The sequence below is a fragment of the Oryx dammah genome, unplaced genomic scaffold (genome assembly GCF_014754425.2).
Source record: "Oryx dammah isolate SB20612 unplaced genomic scaffold, SCBI_Odam_1.1 HiC_scaffold_26, whole genome shotgun sequence".
Lineage (NCBI taxonomy): Eukaryota > Metazoa > Chordata > Mammalia > Artiodactyla > Bovidae > Oryx > Oryx dammah.
Window position 1 is genome coordinate 64689865 of NW_024070210.1, and position 22194 is coordinate 64712058.

Consider the following 22194-nt stretch of genomic DNA (forward strand, 5'->3'; position numbering starts at 1 on the left):
AAGAGAAACAAGACATTTAGTAGAAGTTTTTATCCCTCTTGGTCATTTATAGCCATTTCACTCACTTTCTGAGGAATCGTGGTTGCTTTTCTCATGTGAATTAAGGAGAGAAGTTATTTGTGGGGCTCCCTGACTAATAGGCTTCTGTGACTCTTGCCTTTCACGGATTCTCATACCATTTCAGTATAAGATCTAGTGCAGGAAGTGATTGGATGAACTTTAGGTGGCTGGATGTGATAAGGTAGGAGTCAAAGATGATACCAGTTTCTGGCTGGAGCAGTTGATGGCTTTATTTATAGAGACAGAAAACTTTATGAGAGTTACAGGTTGAGGGTAGAAGAAGATAGGAGTTCCCTTTTGGATCCCTTGAGTTAAAGGACTTCAGAGACACCTCAGTAGAAGTATCCGGTTGGTAGTTAGATATGTGGGTCTGGAATTTAGGGGAGCGGTCTTGGTATATTGCATGGGAAAAAGACAGATATAAAGATGACAAACAAATACACGTAGTAGGACATTTTATTTCACAGCTATATTTTCTTCAGGAAAATATATATTATTTTATATTAAATATAAATATTTTTATTTAAAAATTTTATATTAAAGTTATTTTATATTAAAGAACCTTAATGTATCAAAGTTCTAATTTTATATTAAAGAGAACTATTTTAAATTAACAGACTAGAAAAATAGGAATCCAGAAGAGAGTGCAAGCAGTTTAGGTTTGGGGCCCAATCTAAGCCAAAGCCTTGATTGAAGAGGGTAGTAGATAAAGGAAAATGGAAAGTGAAACCTACAGGAGTTGATTTCCCCAGAGGTTTTGCTTGGAAGCGTCACTGTGGAAGATGGTGATTTGGTAAGATGGTACCATGTGGTGGTACACTTGAAACCATGAGGCTTGGTCTCTAGCTCTGATAGCATGACTTGATTATGTGATTTGTAAAAAATTTAATGAGTCTCCTTCCAGTGATCTAGTGGGGAGAAAATAAAGGCCTATCCTAGATAATTGATGCAGTTCCCTGGATTATTAAAGAGGAGTCTCCAATATTAAACTAAGCGTTATGGTTTCTTTTGACAGAACGTTCTCAGGTTGACCAGCTGCTGAGTATTTCTTTACGAGAGGAAGAACTAAGCAAATCATTGCAGTGCATGGATAACAATCTTCTACAGGCTCGTGCAGCACTTCAGACAGCTTACGTTGAAGTTCAAAGGCTACTTATGCTTAAGCAGCAGGTAACAGCAGATGGAATGTTTAATGAAAAAGGATCATCTTAAAGTTGAATTTTAAAATGCTTAACAAAATACTTTATTTTTAGATAACTATGGAAATGAGTGCCCTGAGGACCCATAGAATACAGATTCTACAGGGATTACAAGGTATTCAGAGAATTTGATGGACTGGACTGTCTAACTTGTTACTTTTTGATTTTCTCTAGAGGGGAATTAAAGTAGTTATGAAAAAGTTAATATGATTTTTCTCATGTCTCCTTGATTTCATCCTTCTGTAGAAAGGCCTGTAAGACTGTATGTCCCCAAAATGCTTAGCAGTAGAAATAATGTTACAGAAAGAGTCTTGGGTTAGGCATCCCAAGACTGGGGTACAAATTTGGCTCTTCTATTAGTACCAGTATCACTTTGGAGAAGTCAGTTAAAATCTGAAAAATTAGAATATTAATGCCTGCCTGTCTGTATCCTCATTGGTTGTACATATAGCTTACATAATAATCTATTTTAAAGAATTATGAGCATCTTTAAAAATTCTCTTGTAATCTTTAAAAATGCAAGTTGGCTCAATAATGACTGGCTTTTCAGATAACATTTTTGCATTTGTATGTGTGTACGTTTCCCATTCTAGAAACATATGAACCTTCTGAACATCCAGACCAGGTTCCCTCTAGCCTTACACGAGAACAGAAGAATGTTAGATCTCAAACATCTACTGATGGCACACTTCTGCCTAGTGCTTTTTTCCCGAATTTCCTGGAACCTCTATCTTCCCACGTGTCTCCATCACCCACTGGAACCCCTCTCCAAGCAATCACATCTTCTTTCCAAGCTCATGGCAGTGTTCCTGCTCCCGACTCGTCAGTTCAGATTAAACAAGAACCCATGTCTCCTGAACAAGAAGAGACTGTGAATGCCATATCACAAGGCTCTGCTTGCAGTGTGTCCAAGGAATTACTGCAAGCTAATAGTATGTAAACTTTTCTCTGTGTTAAGGGCAACCCTGTAGTGGGTCTAGGGCAATTTTATATTAGTGATGTGAGTCATACTTGTCCATTAAATCTAAAGTTATAACAGGACTTCCCTGGTGATCCAGTGGCTAAGACTTCACACTCCCATACAGGGGGCCTCAGGAACTAGATCCTACACGCTACAAGTAAAGATTCTGCATCCGCAACTAAAAGAATCCTGCATGCCGCAATGAAGATAGAAGATCCTGTGTGCCGCAACTAAGACCCCACACAGCCAAATAAATGAATAAATAAATAAATATATTTTTTAAAGTTCCTATAGTTTTTCTTTAAGTCTTCTTATTTAGGAGCATTATTTAAATATTGGTAACTCTTCCTAACTTTCTCTAATACAGGATTGCTAAATTGACTTTGGATTAGCATGTAACAGGTTCCATTTATTAGGATTGGTGCAGAATTGTCTGTTTTTCATGAGATAAATGGCATTGAAGTTGTTCAGTCAGTTTTCTAGATAATATTCCTCTTCTGGATTTCTCACTACTTAACTGTTTTTATCATTTCAAGTAAACACTAAGGTTAATACAGACCTGAGGAACTGGTGGCCATGATGAAAGGCTGGGAGCTCTGGTGTTTGGGATCATCTAACAGGAACTTGGGGGTTTTGACAAATAGCCAGGGATTTTACTGTCTTTATAAAATAATCCTTATCTGGTTACCATTTGAGAATAACTTCTAAGTTGTTTAAAATCTTATCTGAAGTTTGTATAACTACAATGGTGCTATATTGAAAATTAAGAAACAAATTGATATTGTGTGGTATTCTTGGTTTTTTTTAAACAAAAAGTCTGAAGAATCATCCTAAATTTTGCTGTCTGTTGCATCACTAATCATTGATATGTACATCAAATATATGTTATCTTTCATATTGAATTTTGTTTCTTTTATATGGATAATATTTAGTATTTTTTTTAATGTGGTGACACTTTTTTCAAAAATAGCTTTTATTAGATTTCCTTTTCTCACTGCAAAAATAATTCACATTCATTGTGTCAAACAAGAAAGAGAAAAGATCAGTAGAAACAATCTCTGCCCATAAAAGGAGCTTTTCTAGGATATAAGACATGTACATTATTTGAGATTAATGCAAGGCAAAGTGTATACATACTGTGCTAGAAATACATGTAGGTTATGGGAAGCTGAGGAGTGAGATAACTAAACCATGACTGTTAAAGTTGTTAACATATCATCAAAGTGTCATATTATTTGATAGAAATTCAATCAGTGATAATTGTAGTTTATGACTACACGTAGCAGGCACAAAAACAATGGAATAATTTTTTTTTTCCTTCTCAATTCAGGAGAGATCAGTGACAGTTGTCCAGTTTATCCAGTTACCACTGCAGCATTGTCCTTATCAGAGCTAACAGAGAGATTCCATGAGCCTAGCCAAGAACTGAAGTTTTCTGTGGAGCAAGGAATTACCAGAAACAGAGGGAACAGTCCCTCTTCCCAATCAGCTGGTCTTCCTAGCATAGATAAAGAAAGTGAAGAGCCAAACAAAGGCAACAGTGGGTCTGAAGCCTGTACCAGTTCTTTTCCAAGATTATCCTTTGCTTCAGAAACCCCTTTAGAGAAAGAGCCCCACTCTGCAGCTGACCAGCCAGAACAACAGGCAGAGTCCACTCTGACATCAGCTGAAGCTAGGGGGAACAAGAAAAAGAAGAAACTTAGGAAGAAGAAAACTCTCCGGGCTGCCCATGTTCCTGAGAACAGTGACACTGAACAGGATGTATTTACTTCTAAACCTGTAAGGAAAGTAAAAACTGGAAAGTCTGCTAAAGGGGGGAAAGTGACAACCTCCACCTGGGAAGATAGCAGAACTGGCCCAGAACAAGAAAGTGTAAGAGATGAACCAGATAGTGACTCGTCTGTTGAAGTCCTAGAACTTCCTAATCCTCAGTTAGAAGTGGTAGCCATTGATTCTTCTGAATCTGGAGAAGAGAAACCAGATAGCCCATCTAAAAAGGATTTTTGGAACTCCACAGAGCAAAATTCATTAGAAACTTCTCGCTCTGGTTGTGATGAAGTTAGCTCTACCAGTGAGATTGGCACTCGCAATAAAGATGGCATCCCTGTAAGGTAAGGATACTGTGTTGGTCCAATCAGAGCAGCTTTCACTATTCTTTCATTAGAAAACAACTTTTTGTTCCAAATCAGAATTTTTTAGAGTCACATTTATAGAAAATCAGTAGGGATGAATAACAGATTATGGATATCTCCTTAGCAATGGAGAGTTTCTGCTTTCTCACTTGTGTTGTAAATATTTACTGTTTTTTCCTTTCATATAAAAATTTCACATGCAGAAACTGATCTTGTATCGTTGCTATTTTTTCCATTGTTTAGAATAATTTTTTGAGTCAGGAAAATACAAGTTTTCCTACCTGTCCTGTTCACACAGATGCTAAGAAGACTTTTGCTATTATTTTGTAGTGTGGCAGAAACTCAGACTGTGATCTCCTCCATAAAAGGATCAAAGAACTCTTCAGGTATTTGGTTGTTCAGTTTTATTTAAATGAATTACAGGAGAGACTTCCCTGGTGGGCCAGTGGTTGAGAGTCGACCTTCCAATACAGGGGATATGGGTTGGATCTCTGGTCTGGGGACTTGGATCCCACACATCTTGGGGCAACTAAGCCCATGAGCCACAGCTATTAATCACTATAGAGTCCATACACTCTGGAATACATAAGTAAATAAATAAATCTTACATATTTTTAAAAAATGAGTGAATTGATAAATTAATCACAGGAAAAAAGCTTTGTAAGTATTAAAGCCAGGCTTTAAATCTACTTAAATATGCTTATAGAATAGGGAATGGGGGACTGGGCTTATTACCAAGAGGATGGAATGCTTTGACCAGCAGTTACTGGTATCCCTGAATCCTCAAATCCTGGCATTTCAGTTTCTTACATCTCTAATCTGGATCTCTCGTGTGTTCAGCTAATTAGAATAGTTGGCCTTCTGTGTCTTCAGTTCTGCATCTATGGATTCAACTAATCACAGATCGTGTAATGGGCATTTATTGAAAAAAAAATTGTGTGTAAGTGGACCTGCACAATTCAAAGCATGCTGTTCAAGGGTCAGCTGTAAACGGGAGGATGTGTATAGGTTATATGTAAATACTATGCCATTTTATATAAGGGACTTGAGCATCTGTGGATTTTGGTACATGTTGGGTGGAGGAATCCTGAAACCAATCCCCCTTGGTTACCAGGGGACAACTGTATTAAGATTTTGTTGGCTCTGGGGGTGGGGGGCTTTGCTTTGAGAAGAAATTACTTTAAAAATAATGCCTTAATAAAATAACTGGCAGCAGAGGAGACTGGATGTGGAAAGATATTTAGTGCCTTAAAAGGTATCATTCAAAAACTCACTATGTAAATATTTTTTCCCTAAAAGAAAGGCCTTCCCTACCTTTTCTTAATATGAAATCTTCATAATGAAGGTCACTAATGAGAATGTGGTGTTTTGCTAGGCGAACCAGGTTTTTAGGAGAATCCAGGGACCACTTTTTCATAATGTTTTAAATTTCTTAGTATTTTTTGAGATACAAGCTGACACATTTCCGAAACATATTGTTTTCTAGAAATATCTTCAGAGCCAGGAGATGACGATGAGCCCACAGAAGGGAGCTTTGAGGGGCACCAAGCTGCAGTGAATGCAATTCAGATATTTGGGAATTTACTGTATACCTGTTCAGCAGATAAAACTGTCCGAGCTTATAATCTAGTGGTAAGTTGATGCATCAGTTTGAATGTTTTTGCTTCTTTACAGGTTTTAGAAACTCCCAACTTGCTCTCTTTTAAACACACGTCTGTTTGCTTTCCAGAGATGGAGTAGGCTTTAGACTAACTTCAGATACAGTTGATCTAGTGAGTCAGTGGGGTCACCAGAGACTTAAATTCTTTCTTTATCTCCTTTCTATTTTCTCTGGTATCAGCTTTTCCTAAAGCAGGTTCTCCTGCTCCCAGATGTCAATAGCCACAAGAGTTTCTTTTCCCTCCCACCGCCAAAAAAGGGTCCTGTGCTTTCCTCCCTAAACAGTCACTTGGCAAAAGGAGATGGAATTATAACAATAGGCTAGAGATAGTCAGGTCCCAGCCCTGGAGTGGATGCTGAGATCTGTCACCTAGTTGCTACATCATAGAGAAGGGATAGAATGAACATTGGGAAATTGTCAGAGGAGGCATTTTCCCTGAGAGTTGATGAATTGTGCAAGTTATTAATAAGAGCAGCAGTCTTTCATTACCCCATGCTTAATCTGATGCTCATAACTCTTAATTTTCTTATAGTGGACTTTTGAGTTTTGAGTCATTTGTGCTTCCCTGGTGGCATGTGGTAAAGAATTCGCCTGCCAATGCAAGAGATACAAGAGACATAGATTTGATCCCTGGGTCGGGAAGATCTCCTAGAGTAGGAAATCACAACCCACTCCAATATTCTTGCCTGGAAAATTCTTTGGACAGAGGAGCCTGGTGATCTACCGTCCATGGGGTTGCAAAAGAGTTGGACACAACTGAGCACACACAGGGTATCAGTTCAGTTCAGTCGCTCAGTTGTGTCCAATTCTTTGCGACCCCATGGACTGTGGCACGCTAGGCTTCCCTGTCTGTCACCAACTCCTGGAGCTTGCTCAAACTCATGTCCGTCGAGTTGGTGATGCCATCCAACCATCTCATCCTCTGTCGTCCCCTTCTCCTCCTGCCTTCAATCTTTCCCAGCATCAGTGGCTTTTCAAATGAGTCAGTTCTTTGCTTCAGGCAGCCAAAGGATTGGAGTTTCAGCTTCAGCATCAGTCCTTCTAATGAATATTCAGGACTGATTTCCTTTAGGATGGATTGATTGGATCTCCTTGCTGTCCAAGGGACTCTCAAGAGTTCTCCAGCACCACAGTTCAAAAGCATCAGTTCTTCAGTACTCATCTTTCTTTATGGTCTACCTCTCATATCCATACTTGAGTACTAGGAAAACATATGTCAAACTAATTCTGTTTATCGATAATGATAGCCAAGAAACTTTAGGAACACTACGTTGTCTGAATAACTATAGTGAAAATATATGAAATTGATGAAGTCTTTGAAAGTCAAAAGATTAGACGATGGACTGAGAAAATGTGTTTACTATAGGCAACCAGTATATAGGGTCCTTTAGCCTAATAATGTATGAAGGGCAACAGAGATGACTGAAGGAAGAAAGCAATGGTACCAGCAGGTATGAATGTAAGATTTGGGCAATTGGCTCTAACTCTAAATTGTAAAACTGGTATAGGTATGTATGTGCATTGTAAATATATATAACAGTATGTGCACAGAGATAACAGGGTGTTCCATTATGAAACCACACCTGGGACACTAGGACCTGTGATGGCATGTCTTTGAATATTGTGAAGCTTTGTCTACATACTAATCAAATGCAGCAACTTATCTGGGTAATTAACTACAGTTTGAATTTGCTTGCACTTTAGTCCATATACTAGAGAGACTTGGCCTAGCATTAATTAAAATTCTGATCTATCTTATAGAAAATTGCCCTAAGCAATTTTTGGTATGGCTCAGTTAACATATAAGTTGCAGGTACCTCTGTTCACTGGGCATTCAGTGAACAGGTGCTTACTGAACACCTTTTGATACCATATACTAGGTACTATTCTAGACTCTGGGGACACAAACATGAACTGTATGTTTTAGCTTTTTTTTTTTTTAAGGAAATACATTATCTTATCCATCTATATCCACAAGTAATGATCTAAACTGTGCTTGACTTTAGAGTCGAAAGTGCATTGGTGTCTTTGAGGGCCATACCTCCAAAGTGAACTGCCTCCTGGTTACTCAGACCTCTGGGAAGAATGCTGCCCTTTACACTGGTTCCAGTGATCATACCATTCGCTGCTATAATGTTAAGGTAAGTGGGTCCAGAGAAATCAAAAGTGATGATACTGAAGCACTTTGACTATATTTACTGTGTAGAGTGGAGACACTGAGACAGATGCTTCATTCTGTTCATCTTCTTGCTTTTAAATCTGTTTCAGTACACTTATAACCTTTGGTAGAAATGAGGCTTAGGTCTAAACCATGTTTTCTGTCTCTCTCTGCATATCTTTTCACTTGCTACTGTTAATAATATACCTCTTTTGATCTTTCCAACAAATATTGCTCTTGATTTTTATTTTCATGTCATATGCCAAAATTAATATTAGGTAGAAAAAGAAATGTTAAGTTTTTAAACTTAAAGACTTAGAAATAGATCTCTCCTCTGAGAAAGAATTTTCTAAATGAATTATAAGAAATGAGAGAAAATTGTTTGCATTAAAATATACATATATATACACAATTGCATAATATTTAAAATATAAAAATAAGTGAGCAGGAAAAAAATACATAATTCTTAACTTTAAAAGACTTAATTATTTAAGACAAAAGTTATAATACCACGTAATTAGGTTTTTAATGTATATAGATGGTATATGTGAGATAACAGGAACACAAGAAAGGGAGAGGCTAGAACTATGCTGGTACAAGGTTCTTATATTTTATTGAGGATAAGTCAATATTAACTTGAACTAGATTGTTACAGTTTAAAGAGGTAATCTCTAGAAGGCTGATTCAAAACTTCAGTGTGCATCAGATGGACCTAGAGAGCTTGTTAAAACACATGTTACTAGATCCCTTTCCCAGAGTTTCTGATTCAGTAGGGTCAGGATAGAGCCCAAGAATTTATTTTTCAAACATGTGATACTGATGCTCCTGGTCTAGGGGTCACACTCTGAGAATGGCTGCCCTAAAGCAATCATTAAAGAATAATGCAAAGAAAGATAGCTTAAAAATTTAATAGAGGAGAATTAAAATGGCATACTAAAAAAACTGTTTAATACAAAACAAGGCAGAAATGGGGAAACAAATAAAAATGAGACAAATAGAAAGCAAATTGGAATCTAAATCTAACCATATTTAATAATCATATTAAATGTGAATTAACACTCAAATTTAAAGGAGATTGACTAGATAAAGAACAAACATCAAAATCTATGTTGTCTACAAGACACTTTTAAATTCAGTGACACAGGTAGGCTGAAATAAAAGAATGGAGGGGAAAATGTACTTTTTTTTGCAAATAGTAACAAAAAGAGCTAGAGTAGTTATATTACTATCAGGCAAATAGACTTTAAGACAGAATACTACTGAAACAAGGGTAGCTTTTTATTAACGATAAAAGGGTCAATATAGAAGACATTCAAGATAGATAGAACAGTGACCTATCTTATCAGAGAATAACAGAGCATCAAAATATGTAAAGAAATATTGATGGGATTACAGGGAGAAATAGACAAATCCACATTAACAGTTCTTTTTTTATTATTTAGTCACTTAGTATCATTCAACAGCATTCAATCTTGAGTACTTACTATGTAATTGGCCCTGTTCTAGGTAATTAGATTTTATCGATAAAACACAGTTCTGGGAATTCATGGAAATCATTTTATGAACATCAGCTCAAACTGTGTTTGTATAACTTGTATATGCATCAGAATTATGAAGGAAATTTTTTAAAAAACATATTCCAGGGCTACTGAGTTAGAATCTCAGGGTTTAGGGATGAAGCTTGGTGTTCTATATATTTTGAAAACTTTTTGGGTAATTATAAACCAGCTAACCTGTTACTGGTTTAAAGGAGGCATTTGGGAGCTGTTGAAATAGAGAATCAGTAGCAGGAAAGCACATAGTACTTTAATGCAATTATCAGATAATACAACTATAATCTTTATTTTCCTTTTTAGACAAGTGCAGCTTTTTAGCTACTTTATTTAAGAGGCTAAAACCCAGTTCATAGTGCCTTTTGAAGAATTTCTACATTCCAAGTTAGAAACATAGGTAACATTATTAGAAGTTACATTTGTTTACTATGTTACCTATAGCTTGAGGTTCTTTGGCCACAAATTTCAAAGCAGAAAAGAGTCTAAGATACTTTTCTACAAAATGGAGGAGGCAACATTTTCTTCCTCATAAGAAATAATTTCACACTCTTGTTTCACAGAGGATTGTTTTCATACCTTATTTGCTTTTAACCTCTACTGATCAGGTGTTGTGTGTTTTTATCAGACTCGAGAGTGTGTGGAGCAATTACAGCTGGAAGACCGGGTTCTCTGCCTTCACAGTAGGTGGAGAATTCTCTATGCAGGACTGGCTAATGGCACTGTGGTCACCTTCAACATAAAGGTTAGTGGTAGGGGAGAGAAGGCTGAACTCCCATGCCACTTAGAAGTGGTGTGTGTGAGGGAAGAAATCGAAGACAAGGCCATTTTCCTGTTTTTTTGTGTGTGTAAGAGAAAGCAGCAGAATTAACTACTGCTCAAAAACTTACCTTCTGTTGTAAGTGAAACAAGATGCATTCTGTCTGCTCAGGCCCAAGTGTGCCAGGACCAAAGTGTAACTCTACTAAATTAAACCAAGCCTAATGATTTGGGGCCAAATAATGAGTCATGGGTTAAACAAGTTTGTCTCATTTTAAGAATGACACCATGAAAAGTGAGCTTAAATTCCTTTGAGTATGACAGTGATATTGTTTAGAACTGATTTATGGTATCATGAAAGTAGCCTGTTCTGTAAACTGAACTAAGTCAAGGTTTGCCTTCATGCCCTTGGGCCTCATTCTTTCCTGACCCAAATCTGAATCCATTTGTTGAGCAAACCTTTATTGAGGTTTGTGTTATGTTTATTGAGGTTATGTGGTAGGTCTCAGGATAAGGCTTAGGAAACGAACACAGGCCAATTCTTGATGGCTCTGTGTGCTTTGTTAATGTAGTTGAACTTGTAAGCTTTAAAGCATGAGAGACATGATCCAGTTGGTATTTTAGAAAAAGTCACTTTGGTGTTGAACAGATTGGAAAATACTGATAGTAGTAGAAGCTTGGAGACCATTTAGGAGGCTTTGTTACAGCAGCTGACATGTAGACTAAAGTGAAGAGAATGCATAAAAAATGTAATCAGAGGTAGAAGTGATAGGTTTGGTTACTAATTAGTTGTGGCATTCTATCCCAAGGCCGTCTGGTCATCTTTTAACAGTGTATTAGAAGTTTGCTGTATTGTGCCTAATTAGAATATCATATGTTTAGTTAGTACTTACTGTCTCTCCTTCTACCAGCTATCTGGAACTACATACAAGAAATGCAGTAAAATATGCTATGGTTTCTGCCTTTAAAAAGCTTAGAATCAAATTAGAAGAAACTAGCCCATATATAATCAAATATCAAATTATTTGGTTCACTTGATATGAATAGATCACAGAAGACAAGATAGATTTTAAATGTTTTAAAGGCTAAAACTTGATAATTACCCAGTTCTATTTTGTGAGATTAATGTAATCAAAGGTAAATGAAGTTAGGAGCCAGACTTTTGGGGCAAAATGATGACAAATTCAAATGGGAATGATCTTTATTTTTGTTTTTTTGAAATGGTCTTTAAATCGTTGCAAAGCCCTAGCAAAGTGGACTTTGAGACAGAGATTTGAGAGTTTTTACAGAGGTGTGAATTTTGAATCCTTGTTAGGGCTGGGCCTTTTTTCTGTTTTGCCCACACTCCTGGAATGCAGTGCTTTGATGATGGGGCTCATCAAAAAGCCAGGGCTGTTGACCTTGGCCTGTCTACCTTTGGGCCCTGAATGCCTTTCATCTATCTCCCCAGCATTTTAAGATGGCTGAGACTGAGGTTCCCAGCTGCTGCTCTTGCCTAGTCTCTGGGAGTTTTGTCGTATACTTGCACCTAAAATACCTTTTTAGAGTTTGGGGAAAGTAGGAAACTATGAACAAGATTGGTTTGGGAGTAAGGAAAGCAAGTCTAAAATCTGAAGTAAAGGAATGTTTATCCACATCCACATTCAGGATGTGACCATGCTGTGCTGACTGACATAAAGGCTCCTATAGTTTAACTTAATGTTATGAGAGAGAAACAGAACCAGAGGTCAGAAAAAGGTCAGAATAACATAAAAGTTGAAGAATGAGAAACTAGTTGTCTAAGAAAGTAGTTCTCAAAGAGAATTTTGGAAGCAGCCATGACAAATAGAGTACATACATTTTAGATGACAAAAATCAGACTTCTTGGGTCTTTGGCATGGAAAATGTATTCAAATATGGAAAAAAGGTTTCTCTTTCATGTCACTGACTTAAGGGAAGTGAGAGAGGACATAAAAAGAGAACCAGATTCTAATTATGATCAGGATAAAATGGGTCAAAGATAGAAATGAGTTTATAACGTAAGACTATCCCCACTAGAATGGAGGAAGAAGGTGTCATGAATACAGAGAGTGTTGGAATGGGAATGGCAGAGGTTGGGGAGTTAGGGATATACAGTGGATATAAAAACTTACAGATAGGTGTTAGAATTTAGAGTTTGTATCAAGGTAGTGATTTGGATTAGTTGATGCTGAGTTTTTCCAACTAAGTGGTTTTTACTTATAATGGTGGCTTAATTTTCAGAACAACAAACGACTTGAAATCTTTGAATGCCATGGCCCTCGGGCTGTCAGCTGTCTTGCCACAGCTCAGGAAGGTGCCCGAAAGTTGCTGGTTGTGGGTTCTTACGACTGTACCATTAGCGTACGCGATGCACGGAATGGATTGCTCCTTAGAACTCTGGAGGGCCACAGCAAAACCATCCTCTGCATGAAGGCAAGTATAAAACAGGAGTTCATTGTCTGGTGCAAACAGAAGAGTTCAAATGAAATTTCCCATGTTTTCTAATGCCTTATTTAGAATACAGGAGGTTACAGTCCTTTTCCTTAGGCCTAGAATCACCACAGGATGTACTGATTTTTAGCATATTAATTGAGAGACAAATATGTTAGTATAGAATGTAGATATACTCAAATGCTGTTCTACTTCGTAATCATTCCAAAGAAGCAACAAAACCAATAATATGTTGTCAGTTTATCAGAGTACTTAGTGGCAGCACATAAATTTCAGTTCAGAAAATTTGTCTGAGAAACTTATTTTATACCTCATTCATGCTCATCTCAAAACAGGGTGGAAAGTAGAATTTGCCAATGTGTATTACAAGTTAAAGGAAACCTCAGAACTTTATACTGAATCTCACTCACTGAATGTTTTTTCTTTAAGGTGGTGAATGACCTTGTATTCAGTGGCTCCAGTGATCAGTCAGTCCATGCTCACAACATTCATGTAAGCTTTGCTGGTATATCTTTAATAAAATGGTGGATAAAGCTTAAAGGGATTCCTCTTGCAATTTAAATTAAGCCTCCTTTCTAGTGGAAAGACTTAATAATAATCCCTGTCCATAAGCTCTTAGATACTGTTAAGCACTGTAGAAATTAAAATTCTTTGTGGGGGACAGACTCAAAAGTTTACATCAGGTTTAGTTTGAATGTCTCGTTTAAATGTGAGACATATTGAGCATCTGAGGCTCTAAGAAAGTAGATATGATATATTGTTTAAAATAACACAAATAGAAACAGCTGTGAGACTCTGCTTGGGTCATAGAGGCCACTTTTGAAGTTCAGTTCCTAGTCTGAACTTCTGAGATTATTCAGCCTCAGGAACTTTTTGTCCAGATCCAATGAAATGATAAAAGTGAATATACTTCGAACACTATAAAATACATACACACAGAGCTGTGACCCTTCTCTCTCTGTAATACTGGGTTCTCTCCATCAGGATACAGTGCATATATTTTATATAAGTAACAAATGCTTGTGAGAATACTTCACCTGTCTAAAATTAGTACAGCTACATGTGTGTACAAGTAGTCTCATCATTACCTCTTTTAGAATTACAGAATTATAAATCTCAAAAGTCAAGACTCTTAGAAATCAGTCTAGTGACTCTTGTCTCTCTTCCGGTGCAGACTGGTGAGCTTGTCCGGATCTATAAAGGTCACAATCATGCAGTGACTGTGGTGAATATCCTAGGGAAAGTGATGGTGACTGCTTGCTTGGATAAATTTGTTCGTGTCTATGAGTTACAGGTAGAATTTAGATTCACTATTTTGTTTGAATGATTTGGAGAGATGGTCTGTTTGGATTTGGTGGGGTTTTTTTGTTTGTTTTTTTAATATGGAAAGGCTGGGGTGGAACTCAGAATTATGAAGTAGTTTGGCCCTTGGACAGCACTTTCAGAAATATTGCCCTGAGATACCTCGTCAGGTTCACAGGTGTCAAAATTTATGGTTTCTGGAGGGCAGCTGTAGCCTGTCACATCTGTGTGGTTCTCTGTGTACAATTTCAGGTTTGAGACTTTGACACTACACAGAAATGGTGGGGATTTTTTCCCTCCAATTACCAGCTCCTCCCTTGAGGAGGAGGACTTAAAAAGATTGCTGTTCTATTATGCTTCTGTTAACAAGTGACTGGTGCTTCAGCTTGATACCTGAGGTACAGTTTTAAACTTGCAAAAGCCTTCAGGGACTATGCTTATTAAACACAAGGTATAAATAACCTTGATTCTCTTTCTTTTTTTCCCCCCCGCCCTGCCTCCACTTAAGTCGCATGATCGATTGCAGGTTTATGGAGGACACAAAGACATGATTATGTGTATGACCATCCATAAAAGTATGGTGAGTTTAATTTGCCATGCCACATGTTTGCTTTTGAATGTGTTTACTAAAAATTCTACAGACTCTTAGTAATGTTACTGTCACTTCCAAAAATGACATCTGTTTTTGATATGCCTCATTGTTGAATGTTTTCTATCTCTTGGTATTATAATATTGAGAAGTAACCCAGTAGTGCTCTTGAATATCCCATTTTTACTAAGAACTAAAATAGTTAGAATAAAAAAATATAATACCACCATTAAATAGAAGGTAAATTTAAGGTGTTTCCAAAAAAAACAGGTGAGTGGTGTATTTTTCAGAGACATTATGATCTGGACAATACATTGGAATAGAGTCAGGAGATTTGGTCATTGTGGCATAGTATAGCAGACCTAAAAGTAGAAGCTAACTCATGTAACCCTACTAATCTTTGATTTTATTTTTAAATTTTGAGGTTGAACCAGAATGGATATTTTTCTAACTTTAAGCTGTAGAGCCTTTGTCCTAGTGAAATTCAGAAGCCTGATATGTAATGCCCAGCAGAAGCCAGAGCTACACCAGTTGAAGTATAAGCAGTGCCTCTGAGCCCTGCCACTTCTGCTCTCAATGACAGTCCCGGCTTTCTAAGGAGCATAGCTTCCAAGTATCCAGACTGGAAGATGTATAAGATGCTTTCCTATTGTGGTACTCTGGGGCTAGTTTGGGCTTAGGTTTATAGTTTCCTGTTGTAGTGCTACCAGCTTTTGACTCTTATTTTGAGGATGTTCATAGTAGTTTTATTGTGTGTTGTTTTAGTCTGATAATGATAAACATTTTTCTCTAGATTTATACTGGCTGTTATGATGGCAGTATTCAGGCCGTGAGGCTAAATCTGATGCAGAATTACCGCTGCTGGGTAAGGACTGAAACTGTTCTTGTCACCAGACTTAGATGTTGCCCAACCCCAGGCCAATTTATAGATCTTCGTTATCATTGGTTTAACATTTTCATATTGAGTCTTCCACCATAGGACAAATAAGCTTATTTTTTTAAAAGTACATAAAATGCTTCTATAATTCTATAGTGAAAGTTCAATCTTAAGGTTAGATACGAACTATGTTTAAGTGTCCATTCAGAGGTTATTTCCTTTGTGTTTTTTATTTTGCTTTATTACTGTATTAATACATGCCTACAAAAACATCAATAGTACAGAAGTGTGTGAAAGAAAAGTGGAAGTGCTTATTTTCATAACCTGCCTACAACATTTTACCCATTCTTCAGGCATTTACATGTGTTAGTAGTCTGGTTGGTTCATTGGTTTTTGAGAAATAGACAAATAAAAATTTGCCCTCTTGAAGTTCTAAACCTCGGTTCACTAGTCTAAATTTCATGGTTTTTATTTTAGAGTGGAGGATGGCGATTAAACCTCAAAACTTTCTCACTGTTTCTTATAAACCTTAATTTATTTCATCAGTTCTAATAGTACTGACCAGAGAAAAGTGGCTGGCACTGAATTTTTTTCCCCTAAACCCTAATCCCCTTTTCAGCATTGATGAACTGGATGCTCACATTTTAAAATTTGAGTTTAGATTTGTCTCTGGCCTAATTCTTTTCAGCTTTTTATACATCACTATCTTTGATTTTTAGTGTTCTCAGTGAAGACAGGCAAAATCTAGTATAACGTATCCAAAACATACTTCATGTTTTATTCCAAAACATACTTAATTCAAAACAGTATCCAAAATAGACTTATCTAGAGAAATGAGGAAAATACTTTCTGGTATTAAAGCTGGGGGTATGAAATAGTGTTTACAGAGGGAAAATTCAAAATTTCATTACTTTTTAGAAATGAACATGTTAGAATAATTTCTTAAAAGCCTGTAAGGAAAGAAAGCCAAAACAAAAGAGTCTTTATGCTTTCTGACTAACAATTGAAATATAGCCACATTTATAATACAGTAAAAAAAAAAAAAAGAAAGAAAGAAAGATCACAAGACTGTGATTCAAGTGATAAAAATTGTGAGTAAAGACAGACTTCCTTGGCAGTTTTCTGCCAGTATTTCCACAAATGTAGTTTTCTTTATCATACATTTGTGTTTTCAAGTTTACAACCCAACAATTCTTAGAATTGTTAAAAATTACTCAAGTATTACAGGAAAGCTCTTTGTCTTTTTAAATAAATGGACTGAGAAACTCTTTTTATGACGGTAAGATAAAGAATTATTATGGTTTACCACGCTCTATAACAACCTAGACGGGATGGAATGGGAGGTGGGAGGAAGGTTCAGGAGGAGTATACCTATGGTTGATTGATATTGATGTATGGCAGAAACCAACATAATATTGTAAAGTAATTATCCTTCAATTAAAAATAAATTTTTTAAAAAAGAATAAGTATAGTTTGAATTGAATTTTATTTAATTTGCCTATATTTGCTAACAGCTTCATTATTTAAAGACGTAATGGCTACATTAGTGCTTTGCCTTTTCAAAATACTGAACTGTCAAAAGACTTCCCAGGCTTTTCAAAGTTTCTGAATAAATTCATGATTAATTTGGTTGCCTCTGGCTTTGTTGAATTTGCCAGCCAAGAATAAATTAAAGAATAGGGGCTTACTCATAGGCTACAATGAAGAATATTCTCATTGCATGTTTCCCGTACTCTTTATAACTTACTCTTTAAATTCTCTCTCTCTCTCCAGTGGCATGGCTGCTCTCTGATATTTGGTGTTGTAGATCATTTAAAACAACATTTGCTGACTGACCATACAAATCCAAACTTTCAGACTCTGAAATGTCGCTGGAAGAACTGTGATGCTTTTTTTACTGCTAAGAAAGGATCCAAACAGGTATATCAGTGGGATTTGAGGTCAACCCGGGGTCATTGACTGCTCAGAGCAGGGTTCAGTAAACCTTTTTTGCCTTATTAGAATGTTCAGACTTGCAGTAAACAGGGAGAGTAAGGATTTTTCTTATTATTAATATTATTCACAGATTTGGGAGATAGCTTAATGAGGTTTCAAGTGAAGAATTAGGTAGTTTTTGAGAAACAGCCTAAAGAGAATGTTTTCACTTGTTCCAATCCAGTAACTGAACCTAGAGGTTTATTATAGCATTCTTGTGTTAAGAACTCAAGTGCACAGTTCCATGTGAATTAAGAGGGATGGGTCCTAACTGCCTTTCATGGATCACAGATTAGACCTGGGAAGCTCTCCATGGCTTTGACTTTCTTTTGACCTACTACCAACCTCTTTCTCATGGGTCCTTTTCCCTTTATTTCTAGGATGCTGCAGGACACATTGAACACCATGCTGAGGATGACAGCAAAATTGATTCATGAAGTTTTTTGCCTCCCATGTTGGGAAGTCTTTAGTTGAACTAATCTCACATCAGCCCCTTACACAGGCCACTGTCCTCCTTTCCCCAGTGAATCAGGGAAGGAGAAAGTGGTTACTAGCCAGGCTTACTACTAGCATAAGTCTGGGCAGCTCTATGGGATGACAGGTTACACTTCTAAGTTTTTGCTGGAGGTTTGTCAGATTTAAACAGATTTTTAAGGAACCATACCCTTCTGGGACAGCATGGCATATAGTAATTAATGCTACTGGTGTTCTCCAAATGTTTATTAAAGACAGATCTTAATTGGTTACCCAGTTTGACCCAAATCACACATGTATTTTATTGATTTCAGTTTGTGATTTTTAGTTTCTGTTCTTATGATGGTTTAAACCAATAGTCACGTGTTTAAGTACAAATTTGTTCAAATGTTAGGTTTTTAGCATCAGTCTTAATTTCTCCTTAATTATTGCAATCAGTTAATTCTAACCACTGGGTATTTTAATTGGAAGCAACTATTTTCCTTTCTTAACAATTATGTACAATGTGTTTCAATATTGTCTTCTTAGATGGACAGAGCTGGCTTTAAATACTAAAGGGACACACAGTAGATTTTTAACAGCTGGAGGAGCTGCTCTGCTGATTATATTTTAGGAGCTCAGGCAGCAGATCACATAATGACAAATCCTTACAGACAATAATTCCTATTGAACCTCTGCAGATTTTGATAAAAGTCCTCGGTTCAAGGCCATGCACAGACCTACCATCTACTTGGAGATCTCACTGTTAGACCTGGGTACCCCCTAGCCTGCAGGTATTGGCAGGCTGTTCAAACTGGAGGTGTGCCTTTGTCTTTCCAGGTTCTGACTCTCTAAGCGGGCAGGTTTGAAACCTTTTAGTTTGCTTCATTGCCAACCCCTCTCCCTTCTCTGGTTGTGCCTAGACTGACAGCAGCCATCATATAGTTCCTCTGGGCTTATGAGGTACTTTTCACCCACCCGCAGTACACAAATAAGGGGAATCAGGATAAAGGCTCTGAATATAGTATTTAAGGCCTCAAGCAAACTTCTTAAAGACCAATGTATTGCCTTCACCTCCCCCACTAAGCTGAGAAGGAAGGGTGGAGTGGAGTAAAGGGAAAAGACCCTCCCCGTCCTTTAAGAGCAGCCAAATGAACAAAGCCTTCTTGTCACTGCTTTGTTTTTAAATTTTCTCTGGACTCTTCAGCGAAGCCATAGAGGTGTTACTTTAGCTTTTTCTTTCTGTGATGTCAAAACTCTAAAAGATTCTATAGAGAGAGGGAGGAGAGGAGAGAGGAGCCGAGTGCCACACACTGAGCTCCAGATGTGATGCCCACTCTTTCCTAGAGGAGAGCAGCCAGGTTCATCTCCACCCACCTTAGTGTACACACTTCTTCTCCCATGTCTTCACTCAGGCTCTAGGGTAGGGGAACTTCACCTGGGGTTCATGGATAGGTTTCATGAGGGTATTCAAAACCCCTGGAATTGAGTGTAAGACTAAGTAGCTGTTCTTTTTTTCCAGGGAAGCCTGTGGTGGTTCTTACTGGATCAAAAAAAAAAAGAACTAAGCTGGGAGATACATCTAGATAATGAATGGCCCCATGAATTATTTACTTCTGTCCTTATGAATGGCAGGACTCTTGTGTTGACCACATTACTGAGATTTGCATGATATTTGAGAAAGCAGAGATCTTGTTGTATAAAGTTGGTGTGTGCTGTTTCTGTCTGAGAACAAGCATTCCCTTCTCTTACCCCATTTCCTGTACATGTGACCAGAGAACCCAAGCTGTTCTGTGGGTTTGGGAATGGTGATTCCTAGGAAAGTACATTTAGATTTATTGCTAAACCTGGCATTTTCCTTTGGACTGTAGTGAACCCACATTCCCACATTGGCTGAGCAGTGTGCTGAGAAACTCTTGCATGCTCTGTTACATAGGTGCCCTTCTGTTCTGCCTGAGGACATGTCTGAAAAGATGAGAGTGGTGGAGCCTTTGTACAGCAGGAAGGGGATATGTGAGGTGTTGGGCAGTCGTGGGGAACTGTTGTAGGTATGAACAGATTGATAGAATCAGTAACAACTGATTTGAGCTTAACTTTGATAGAATCATGCACAGTCTACCTGCCTTTATGTGTGCAGTAATGGATGTTTCTTGTACGTGTGTATGCGTGTGGGCACCTATACTTAATAATACTTCTCCCCATTTCACAGGAATTTTCTTTGAAGCCGTAGCAATAATGTCTTTGTTTGCAAAACTCACTTAACACCAGGTTAGTGTATTGTCCTAAATGCACTGTTGTAGCCATCTGTTTAGAAATAAAGGCACCATAAGCATCTTGGCTGCTTATGGTTGTGTGTTATTACTTTTAAGTGTCTTCAAAGTTATGCAGAAGTCTTTTTTTTAATTCTTCTATAATGTCTTGGCTGATTCTGGCCTTCTCTTCCCTCTCAGATTAGGGCAGTGGTTCAGGGATTTGTGTTAGCCCTGATATTTCACACTTAGTGGAGGAAGGAAATTGTTATGTGATGTGACAAAACACAACTCATTTCTTGTAAGGAATCAAATGTTATTTTTAATTACTTGTGTTTACTTCTGATAGCAGAAGCCAAGAAACACAGCATAAATCCTTGTGTGTGTATATGCTAGTGTTTTAATGGCAGTTTGTTCTGATGAAATATCAGTGACTTCAAGTTTTATCATGAAGTTTTTAATCAGGTTCAAAATTTTGGCATGCTACTCTACTCAGTATAGAGCAGTTAAACACAGTGCAAACAAAGGGTTATCTTGACCTGATGTTACTTGAATTTGAGAGAACATCATTGTTACTACACTCCTGCTTTCGTGGAGAATTTTTTCTGCCTCAGAAGTTGAGTGTTTAGCTCCTGAACTACCTATAATTTGTAGGCAACATTATTGCTATTTAAGTGATTATTTGCCTAACAAAGGATTTTTTGTTTTTCTCTTGTTGGTAGATTATAGAGTGGACAACTTTAGTGACTAGGAATGTGGATGATTTGGTGGGAGTAGGTGTATAACACTTAGCGGAATGGTAATGGTATATTTTATGGAAGAGTTCCATTTGAGGGGAGATTAAACTATATTGTGAAGTGGGATTTAAATAGCACGTCCCCTCTGGTTTGCAGTTTATATAGGCTGACTTAAAATTTTGTAACTGTTACCTAAAGGAGAGCTCCTAAAAACTGTTAAGGCCATGCCTGCCACATTGTTACAACAGTGATTTACCCAGCCGCGAGTCCTCAGGATCCATGAGAATTTCAGAGATGCTGTCTGATGGTTAGAAACAAGCTGTGGTATAGGTGGTTTGGGTTATACTGCGTTCCATACATCAGTGGATGTGAAATCTTGATTAAACCAAACCTACTACTTATCAGACAGTAACTGCTAACCTCACTTCCAACCCCCGACTATGTGGCCTTGCTGGGTCACATGATGACTAACATTTCCCAGGTTTCCTCTGAATTCACCGTAGTAGCCCAGTTGAATTGGGGGAGAAGGAAGCAAGGAGGAAAGGCTGTTGAGGATCTTTTCTCCTGCTTCAGAGAAGTACATGCCCTTGAGCTGCGCCAGTGCCCTTGGTGTCTTGATTTTTTTTTTAATTGAATATGGGTTAGAAGACTGAAATCAGATGACATTTGACTGCAAAATGTTTATAAGCAAATATCTTAGCCTTCTTACATTTTGGTAAAAAGCTGTGAACTTCCTAACTTTGTAAAGCAACATATAAAGCAAATATAAGAGGAAAATAAAGTACTTTTACTAATTGTTTATTTTTGTTACCTTATCTACATATTCACGGCCGACCCTTTTCCATGTTGGTATAGAGATCAAGAAGGAAATTGGGTGGAAAATGCAAGATGGTTATAGATCATGGTCCAGATAAGCACGGCAAACACCTTCATTTAAGGGTTTGTCCAAGGTCATACAGTAGGTCAGTGTTAGTAGAGGAGCTCTGCGTCATTACAGTCAGCTAACTTGCCCCTCCAGTTAATAGGTGACCCATTTTGTCTTGATCTAGACACCAACACCTATTCCCCTTCCTTTCCTGGTGT

At 37.4% G+C, this 22194-nt stretch overlaps 1 protein-coding gene across 2 annotated transcripts in view; it reads left to right on the top strand.

Annotated features, from left to right (window-relative positions):
- Nucleotides 1–21910, top strand: part of ZNF106 (zinc finger protein 106) — a 58418-nt gene extending 36508 nt beyond the window's left edge. The window contains exons 8-22 of one of the 2 annotated variants that reach the window (XM_040226836.1): nucleotides 1076–1230; nucleotides 1314–1374; nucleotides 1853–2191; nucleotides 3551–4331; nucleotides 4683–4738; nucleotides 5839–5984; nucleotides 8019–8153; nucleotides 10349–10465; nucleotides 12721–12912; nucleotides 13360–13422; nucleotides 14105–14224; nucleotides 14741–14812; nucleotides 15615–15686; nucleotides 17472–17618; nucleotides 18053–21910. In XM_040226836.1, the coding sequence (XP_040082770.1) occupies nucleotides 1076–1230; nucleotides 1314–1374; nucleotides 1853–2191; nucleotides 3551–4331; nucleotides 4683–4738; nucleotides 5839–5984; nucleotides 8019–8153; nucleotides 10349–10465; nucleotides 12721–12912; nucleotides 13360–13422; nucleotides 14105–14224; nucleotides 14741–14812; nucleotides 15615–15686; nucleotides 17472–17618; nucleotides 18053–18109 (2513 nt within the window). In that variant the 3' untranslated portion in view covers nucleotides 18110–21910. The remainder of the gene's footprint in view (nucleotides 1–1075; nucleotides 1231–1313; nucleotides 1375–1852; nucleotides 2192–3550; nucleotides 4332–4682; nucleotides 4739–5838; nucleotides 5985–8018; nucleotides 8154–10348; nucleotides 10466–12720; nucleotides 12913–13359; nucleotides 13423–14104; nucleotides 14225–14740; nucleotides 14813–15614; nucleotides 15687–17471; nucleotides 17619–18052) is intronic. The other variant, XM_040226837.1, reaches the window with a different exon arrangement.
- Nucleotides 21911–22194: the final 284 nt, after the last annotated feature.